Here is a 9,787-nt window from a genome sequence, read left to right on the forward strand (position 1 = left end):
GAGAACACACCAAGCAAATTACATTATCAAACCAATACTCAGCTTTGATTGGCTTTCATTTATAATGCTGGACTATCCTTAGTTTCTGGTGGATTTTCAGTTGGGTGCCATTAAAGGTTTGGGGCTCATTTTTCCCACAACCATAGAGACTTTTTCGACTTCAGCCCAGTAAGGAAAACTAATAGAGTGAATCAAATCTGATTGAACAAAACCACAAATCCTATTCTATGTGGAGGCGGCCCTGCTCCTTCAAAACGTTGAATGTCAATGTCCGTCTTGCACCAATGATGAATGAAACTACTCAAGGGAAACATTTGTCTCTCCCAAGAGGCAATTAACTAGATCGGTCGGGAGAGGAAGGTAGAGGTCTTGGATGGGCCGAGTTGTTACCTCCGCCTTAATTCAAAACATGTTCCTTCCCCTGCCAAAGCTGAGCCTCGGTTTAGTGATGCGATTGTCCATCAGACTCCCCATGTCAATGAGCTGACTTAACCTTGAAACAGAGAGGATAGCTGCCTACTGACAGACAACCAATCGATGGATCCCACTGGCTTGCTCACTTAACCTTTCTAGAGAGCCCTTGAATGCCATCCATTTCTATTAGGGGTATAAGGCTGAATTTAAATGACACGCTTCTTTGTGTCAGACGAACAGCTTAAAATAAGATGGATGCTAAAAGGATATGTTGAACTGGGATCTCTGGTGTAGTGCTGCCTCGCTGCTCAGAGGCTATGTTTGCATCTTCACACCCCAGTCATGTGACATCAGTGCACCATTCTGTGGGGTTAACTCTGAATTGATGCAAATTAGGACATCTGGACAACCTTGAGAGAAGAGTTTGGCTAGAGACTGAAGAAGCAACATTTGGCAAGCAAACATACATAGAGACTTAAATCATCTATTCTAATAATACTTTTTGGGGTTTACTGCCTCCAAAACCTAAAATGTTACATCACCTACAAGTCAAAAGATCTAGATAGATCTAGATAGATCTGTGTTCTAATTCTCTTATGTAGAACAGACGGTGAGCAGGGCCTGCCTTCTCTCCTGCTCTGCAGACTTCCTGGGAAAAAGCAGACAGTTTCACAACAGATTGAGAGGCAGCTCTGGAAACGACTGAAGCTTTGCCAGCGCAACATACTGTACACCCCTGGGCTACATGACTACCTGCCCCTTGGCAAACACAGACAAAATACACCCTCCGCCCCCCGTCAGTAGGAGACAGATCCTCCTGCTCTGCTCTGCCTCCCTTATGGCAGGACAGAAGAACATGTTCGTTTTTTTTTCATGTCTCTTCCAGCTCCACCACAGTCCTCAGGGAGCTTTTGTATTCTTTTTGCAATATTATTTTTTTCCCCGTTCACAGACAGAATGATGAATGGGCCAGACTGTCAGAGGTTTGATGTGGCCTACATGCCTATCACTGCTGTTTACTGGACTCCAAGGGGGCCGGCTCTTAGCCAACACTATGTGTTTGGGTTTAATCTCACGGCTGTGAGACTGTGAGAGCACTCTGATTTCTCCTTAAGTGTGCCCCTGGGTGGAGGAGCGAAGCTCTGTCTGAGGTGGTCCATATAGTAATGTGTGGCTGAAAGTTTGACTTTCTGTCTCTTCACACTTTGCTGTTGTGTTGAGTCCCTTGGTAGGCGTTTTATTTTGAAAATCCTGTTCCCCCCTTTTAAACCAATGAGCTTGTCACCCTTAAACTGGAGCACGTCAGATTGCAGGCAGCAGTGAAGAGAACTTTCTGCTCTAACTGATGCTCCAGTAGGAACATGTTCATGATTATTCTAATCTGTTTATTTTCCAAAGTGAGAAAAATAGTCAATGAAAAAGAGCAGAGATGCCAATGTAATGATCATGGCACTTTATGAATAGTTTATTTGTATGGATGAGAGATTGTGTGTGTCAGGAGAGTGGATAGTAGCCTATGGCTGTCATTAAGTAAACACTTCCTCCCTGGTCTCCCAGTGGAGAGCCTATGAGTCAGTATATTAGTGTTATAACCTTATATACAGCTTTCTGTCATTCTATTTAGCACATAACTAGTTGGGGATATAGGAATATTAACAGTTTCACTCCATATATTCAGTATTTCAACCACACCCTTCTCTTTAACTGCTATGACAGAGAGCCTGAGATGTAATCAGAGATTGGTTGGAATTGGAAACGGTATCTTCTGCCAGTAACTATCAGTCCTTGGGGTGGATGTTTGCCTTGGACTGCTGCTTGACCCCAGATAAACAGTAGATTTAGTTAGTGATGAGTCGACAGGGTGTTAGGCTTGTCGTGTCTGGTTTGGGGTGGATGTGGACCATGTTATCCACAGGGTAATGAAGTGTGTTACACACATCAGGTCTTACCCAACATACCCCAGGGGGGTCGTTATCTACTTAATCATTGTTAAATTTAACAGCTCAACAGTTCATTACAGCAGTGGCATATGTCTGCTAAGACACAGATGGTAAAATGACTCTCTGAAGAATTCATCAGATATATCACTACGTCTTGTAGAAAGTTCAAGTCATGAGATCAAATAAAATCAAAGCGTTTTTTTTTTTCCTCACCATAATTTGCCACTATTTTGTTATTTATTAATTTCAATTTCAATTACAATTTGACCAAATTGTGTCTAAATTCATTCCTGATTCTGATGTAACCTTCCCCTGAGAAATGAACAAATTATAAAGTTCTTTAGCTTTGTGAATATTTACACTGATGAACAGTTCAGTCTGAATGAATATAAAATTGAATCTACAGTCTGTATGAATTTATTTTCCGTCTCCTGCCTTCCTCCTGGCTCCATTTTCCACTCCCAGGCGGGGAACCAGCCTGGCCTGTATCTGACCTCTCTTACGAAGAATATAAATAAGATAATATGATGCTCTAGAGATCTGCACCCATAATTGTCATAAATTAGGGAGGGGATTTTACCTTCAACTGTCATATTGTCATGAGAGAATTCTCTATCTTACTGTCACCTGCGTGTTCTTTCTTACAAACACTTTCTCTATCTTTCTCACTTTTTTCTCTAACACACATTCTCCATTTCTCTATTACTCTCTCTTTCTTATTTTCTTAACCTCTCTCTCTGTCTCTCTATCTGCCTAACTCTTGCCTCTTTCTTTCCCATCCTCTCTCCCCCACTCGCTCTACCTTTGTCTCGGTCGGTCCCCACACTTCACTCTCTCCTTTTCCTCCATCCTTTGTATCTCTCTCTCTTTTTCTTTCTCTCTCTCTCGCTCTCTCTCTCTGTACATCAATCCACAGTCACAATTCTACCATCAATCCCTTTGAAGAGGCAGAACCTCTCTTTCATCAAAAGAAAGACCCTTTAACATTACATTACATAGAGGGCCCCCAAGGACAGGGAATGAAAGTGCTCAGGTAAGAAACCACTGGAGAAATCAATAGAAGTTCCCCCCCACTTTAATAAAGGGACTACCCATTGACAGTATTGGTCTCAACACAAGGAGCCAGCAGTACACTTAGAAAATTGAGGTTTGGAACTAAGTTCTGGTGATGAGGCATCCTATAGCTTTTGAGTAGGTAATGCTGTTTACACACACACACACACACACACACACACACAATACACCAACAACAGGAACAGGAGCTACTAGCAGTCTAATGTTAACAACTTAAGCTTGGTTGGTGTGGAACTGCCGGCCACACATGTATTACGGAGAATGATGTTGCAGTTATCTTCAGTCAGATGTGATGGGAAGCTCACTACAGCATGCTTACATGGATTCCTAGACCCTTCAGAAGGCTGACCAGATCAGGAGATTGTCCAATTCATTTTCACCCGCCTCTACTTCGGTCCCCTTGTCCCCTCTCCTCTCATTTCCCCTCCCTTCCCCTCCCCTGTCTTCCCCATCCCTTTCCTCTCCCTTCCCCTCCCCTCTCTTCCCCCTCCATATCTTCTCCCTTCCCCTCCCCTCTCTTCCCCCTCCCTGTCCTCTCCCTTTCTGCCCTCCCCTCCCTGTCCTCTCCCTTTCTGCCCTCCCCTCCCTGTGCTCTCCCTTTCTGCCCTCCCCTCTCTTCCCCCTCCCTGTCCTCTCCCTTTCTGCCCTCCCCTCCCTGTGCTCTCCCTTTCTGCCCTCCCCTCTCTTCCCCCTCCCTGTCCTCTCCCTTTCTGCCCTCCCCTCATCTTCTCCTGCCCTCTCCTCTTATCTCTCTGTGTATTGTGCCACCAGTGGCTCGTTCGTTTATTGTTTTGTGTGCAGCATGGCAGACAGTAATTGCTGGATGCTCCCTGGTCATTAATCGTAGGAACATATGGATCCAGAATATTAGACAGTTTTAGATCAGTTTAGAAATAATTTAAACCCTCATGAGACCATAGAACCATAGAGGTAGTAATAAACTATATGTTATTGCCAGATGTCTGTGAAATATACCAACATGATTTGCGTACATACATTCATCTGACTAGTAATGAAATCTGTATATATCAATACTGGTTTATATATTGAATGTGTGTGGTGACTGATTGACTACAGTATGGACACCCTCAGCACCAAAGTCAGGATGGATGAGCCAGAGCTATTGTGCTGTGTGACAGTCCCCAGTCAGGCCAGCCAGTTGTGCTTACCATATGTGCTTTCTGTGCAAAAAAAAAAAGGCTAAAGATGTCCCTTGATAATCTTCTCCCTATGTCCTGGAATGTCTGCCAATGGAAACAGAGGTGTAATTAGGCCGTTAGACAGTGCCACACTACAGCATTGGCCAGACATGGAAATAAAACTGCAGTAGCTGGCAGGGAACAGATGAAAACACAAGTAGAATAACAAAGGAAAATATATATGCATATATCAAATGCAAATTTATCAACAATATTTTTAATACAGGTTACTGAAATAATTAAACAAATGAATTAGACTGAATTGACAATGTTTTGGGGCTCTGTCTGCATTGCATTACATACAATGATTATGAACACAGGGTATAGGAATGATTCCAGTGAATGTGTAAGCCAGAGTGACCTTTCCTTGTGGGAAACATTCCCTTTACATAAGAGGTGCGCATGGTTGTGCCCGGCTATTTTCTCCTTGTGTTTCAGGGGGTCAGACCGCTGGACAGCTCCTCTCCCTAAATAAGGTGGGAGGAGCGTTGCACGGGGACCACGACGATGCAGTCTCTTCACACACACACAATAAATGATCTCCTCACCGAAAAAGCTTCCAATGTGTTTGTTCAATAAATTCTGTGGTACCACGTGGAAATTCTTTCACAAACGCAGAATGACCTACCTCGGCGAAAAGCGAAACAACGACGCAACATAGGTAAGGCGCTAATTATTGTTTATTTTCCCAAAGTTATTTCTTTATCCATGGAAACCTGGAGTTTTGCCATACCAATTTTCCTTTTGTGTCTGTGCTGTGCGTAACGGTTAGCCTACATGCTTTATGAGTGCACGACTCAGAAGAGCGCATTCTTATAGAAGCGGACATTGGTTTCAGGTGCGATGTTGAATCCAGGCATAATTATGGTACCTGCAGCAGTGCAAACATGGTAGGGTATACCTGCATCAACTTTTGAAAAACGTCAACCTGTTCTTCGAGACTATGGACCGGACACACTGAGCGCAGTAGCTATAAAATAATCCATTGATTGCTGACAAAAATAGACTAACGACTCCACAAATTTTTACCATTTTGCAGAAAATACGGTTTTATCTGGAAATTAGGATGTGCCTGTCGACGTGGTGCTTATTTCTGTGCGTGACTGTTGGAATCGCCAAAGGTAGGCTAACAAGGAACGGGGGGATGTATGTATTCGTTGACTTTATAATTAGTGAAATATGTAGTTATTGGAACATTTCGCCTAAAATTAAACATTAACATTTTAAACATTATCCCCTTGAGGCTTCTGCTAATATTGGCTAATTAGCACATAGTAATGGATTTGACATTTTAAAAACAATGTTGATGTTCCTTCTTTTTTTGTTCGTTTTTTGTTTCTGTCATGTTAAAAGGTTTTGAATGCAGTGCAGGGTGCAACCTAGAGAACGGGTACTGTGAAAAACCAGGGGAATGCAGGTACAAAGACTGTCATTCATCTTGATGTTCATACAGTTGATCCTGTGCCTAGCCTAGTTTTTAACGCTCTGCTGGGTTAGTTTGTAATTTGTAACTCAACATTGAAGGTATATTTCCATCCAATGAAATACTGAAACCTTTCATTTAATTTTATTGTCACATTTATGTAATTTGAATAACACTCTTCTGTCAAGGTTTGGAGATACAGGAATAGACATCACACATTCTCAATCTCATGCTTCCCAACCGATTGATTATGTCTGAAATCCTAACTTAATTTTAAAATCGAGGATAATCTAGGCCCTGACACCTGTACCATGGGTTCCCAGCGGAGCGGTCCAGCTCAAGATCAGCCATGGCTCCTTTGTGTTGTTTTCAGGTGCCATCCAGGCTGGCAAGGTGCCATCTGCAACCAGTGTGTTCCCTTCCCCGGCTGCTTGCATGGCTCCTGCCAGCATGCCTGGCAGTGTGTGTGTGAGGATGGCTGGGTAGGAAGCCTGTGTGACCAGAGTAAGTTCCTTCTGAATGACCTCTAGGGCTTGAGGGGAAATGCTGTGTTGTGTGAGAGAGGATGCTTACAAGCTGAGAGGTTGCTGAAAACAAAAATAATTTGAAGACCTAAATCACTATTAAGGATTTGCACATGAACTGTTTAAGCAGTATATACAGTATATTTGTGCTACTTATGCCGTAGCTATATATATGGACACAATTTGTTTGTGGGGCCATGTGTGTAGCTGTCACTGAAAGCCTTTCTCTCATACAGTATATTATATACAGAGTATATTTATGCTTAAATATATGTACACTTAAATATAGATGATGTTCCTCTACATGTATATTTATACATGTGTCGGTTGCTTGTAATGTCAGATTAAGATGTGTCCTCTAAATGTTAGTCTGCTGGCCCGGGGAATTTTCTCAGGCTACAGTTACTAGACTCACAGAGATACTTTTTGATCTTTAATGCTGCATATATATTACTTTTATATCTCAAGCCAAGTGAAAAAATTAGAGAGACAGGGAAGGATCTTGGAAGGAGGAAAGATAAAGCTTTTCCCTCCGAAACTCAGCCTGTCAAACTACAGTATCTTTCATTTTAAAGTACCATTATTGAGGAGGCTGAGTGTGAGGATGAATACAAGTCTATGATAGAAAGGTAGACGGTTTGTTTATTTAACCTCGGACAGGGTGATAAAATGCTGTGTGTCTGCATTTGAGTGTGTGCGTGCATGTCTTTAGGTCTGCCTGAGTGTATGTATGCGTGCGGTGTGTTTGCATGCACCATATCTGGGTACAGTACTAATCATAAAAACCTCACCGGCATTTTTCAGACACCAACCTGTGTTTGTCCCAGCCCTGCTCTGGTAATTCCACTTGCATAGAGACAGGAGAAGGGGGTTACTTATGTGCGTGTCCACCAGGCTACGCAGGGGACAACTGTCACTTGAGAAAGAGCCTGTGTCTGACTGACAGGTAAGGACCTATAGTATTTGATGTTTTCATTAGAATTTTCTTATTAGGTTTAGGCTGGAGTCTCCTGGAGTCAAGCCTCATTTACCAAGATTACAGACATGCTGAGGCCGTGCAGGAATCTCTCTCCTGTCCTTCAAACCTGTGCTGATGGTTCACCAGGGAGTGAAAGGCTGGCTTAACCTGCCAGACCCCTTTGAGCCTGGCTGTGTTGAACTTTGTTAGGCTCACTGGGGTATTGACTCTGAAAGTCCCACCTGAAATCCAATTATTTTCTGTCACTGGCCACTGAGTCACCTGGCTCAATATGCTATCTTTGTTTCAGTTCTATTTAAATCCTGTAATTAGATTGTTATAGCATCGGCGATAGCTGCCCGTGGACCTCTGGGAATTTTTAATCACCATCTCTGTTGAGCATGGAGCTCGGTGTAAGTTCTATTAATCAGCGTTAGAACGAGCTTCCAGAAACGTGGTGTGAATTTGCAGATATGTTTATAAGAAAGATAGCAGGGAGAGGTGCTAGAATAAATCCCTGGAATAAATGATTGGCTGTTCTCTCCTAAGCTTTCAGTCACAACCTTATCTCTACCTAATAACAACGCGATTGATCAGACGAATAATTATAATTCTCTCATGGTGAGTACTGTGATGGTAAAATTATTACTGAATCACTGGTTTTACTATTGCATTTTATGAATACAGTTCATCCCATCCATGCAAATGAGAGTATCACAATGAAAGCCTTTCCAGTGAAGGTCTACTGTGAATGTTCTCTTGCGTCACAAATCATTGCAGGCAGCAGTCCTCGCCCTTTCTTCTTTCTCCCTTCTTTTTTTCTCTCTGTCTCACTCTCTCTCTCCTTTTTTATCCCTTCTTTTGCCTCTCCTCCTTCCTCTCTCCTCCCCTCTCTGCTTCTCCCTGTCCTTTAGTTCTCCTTGTCAGAACGGAGGCTCTTGTAGGGACTCAGAGGGCTGGGCAGCCACCCCCTCCTGTCTCTGTACCACTGGGTTCTCCGGAGACTTCTGTGAGATGGGTGTCACTGACAGCTGCCAGTCCAGCCCTTGTCTCCACGGAGGGAGCTGCATAACAGACAACCACAACCAAACATTCAGATGCTTTTGCACTGCTGGATTTACTGGACCAACCTGCAATTCCACAGACGCCTCCCCCTCCTTTCCTTCCTCTTCTTCCTCGCCGCCCTCTTCCTCCTCTTCACGCTCCTCCACATCCTCATCCGCCACAGAAGCTGTCTCTGCCTGTGCCAGCCAGCCTTGTGCTCACGGTGCCAGCTGCGTACCTCTCACAGACGGAACCATCCACTGTGTTTGTCTACCGGGGTTCTCAGGAGCCACATGTACCCACCAGCACAAGGCCAAGAAAGCTAAGAGGCCAGGCGGACAAGCCTTAGATTCCCAGGGTCACGGCCAGGGCCTCCCTCTTCCCCCACAGCACTACTCTCTCCCTGCCCATGCTTTCCACAAGCTACTGCGTCCCCCGGAGAGGGACCTGCTGAAGATCACCCTGAGGGAGAGGGTGCAGGGCTCAGGGGGCCTGGTGAACCAGGGACAACTGCTCTGCTTCGGCCTGCTGGGTCTCCTCACCTGCCTGGTCATCCTGGGGACCACGGGCATCGTGTTCTTTGGCCGCTGCGAGGCGTGGCTGGCCAACGCTCGCTACAGCCAGCTGGTGCACCACCAGAGGGAGCAGCTGCTGAGGGAGGTGGGGAGGGAGGGGGATGAGGGCGGACACTCGGTCAACATCATCCTGCCAGAGAAGATCAAACTCACCAGCTTTGGAAGACACTACACTTCCATTTGACTCCTGGACCCTCTGGTTCCCTTTTCACTTTTTCTCCTGAATGTGTTTTGAATGACAGAAGATTGTGGCCCTGGAATTAATTAAATAGTGCAGTAGCACTGTGTGACTCTGTGTTTGAATGTAAAGACTAAAACGTATTCAGTGATGATACGGTTCGAAAAGGGTGAATGGCTACAGTGATATATTTAGAAATACTTCACCAAACTCCACAACAGTGTGTATGGAATTCTGATATACTGCATTTTTGTGGACTGTGCCCTTTGTGGAAACTAGACTCTAGAATGTTCCCTTGGAAGGTTGGAGGGTCCTGTCTGGTTCTGAAGGTGAACTGGAGGTGAATATATGAACGTCAAAACACGTGGAGCTTCAGGATTTCATCAAGCCTGTATTCAGTCATGACAGTATTGTTTTATTTGAGATGTTAACTTAATTACGATGTTAGTGTTGTTGGG

General features: G+C 44.1%; 1 protein-coding gene across 1 annotated transcript; it reads left to right on the forward strand.

The window, feature by feature from the left end:
- The first annotated feature begins 5,693 nt into the window (after positions 1–5,693).
- On the forward strand, positions 5,694–9,335 carry dlk1 (delta like non-canonical Notch ligand 1). Its single transcript, XM_084683396.1, has 6 exons — positions 5,694–5,748; positions 5,981–6,044; positions 6,424–6,554; positions 7,379–7,520; positions 8,447–8,670; positions 8,755–9,335. The coding sequence occupies exons 1-6, from the start codon at positions 5,694–5,696 to the stop codon at positions 9,333–9,335; spliced, it is 1,197 nt and encodes a 398-aa protein (XP_084539522.1).
- Positions 9,336–9,787: the final 452 nt, after the last annotated feature.

The sequence above is a fragment of the Hypomesus nipponensis genome, chromosome 3, assembly GCF_054491055.1.
Source record: "Hypomesus nipponensis isolate SF chromosome 3, ASM5449105v1, whole genome shotgun sequence".
Taxonomy (NCBI): Eukaryota; Metazoa; Chordata; class Actinopteri; order Osmeriformes; family Osmeridae; genus Hypomesus; species Hypomesus nipponensis.

What these genes read in the sequence shown, in the direction of transcription:
- dlk1 (XM_084683396.1), top strand. Translation starts at nt 5,694, where the DNA reads ATGTGCCTGTCGACGTGGTGCTTATTTCTGTGCGTGACTGTTGGAATC. An exon ending in GACTGTTGGAATCGCCAAAG is followed by an intron (nt 5,749 to 5,980) that starts GTAGGCTAACAA and finishes TCATGTTAAAAG; the next exon opens with GTTTTGAATGCAGTGCAGGG. An exon ending in TACTGGACCAACCTGCAATT is followed by an intron (nt 8,671 to 8,754) that starts CCACAGACGCCT and finishes CATCCTCATCCG; the next exon opens with CCACAGAAGCTGTCTCTGCC.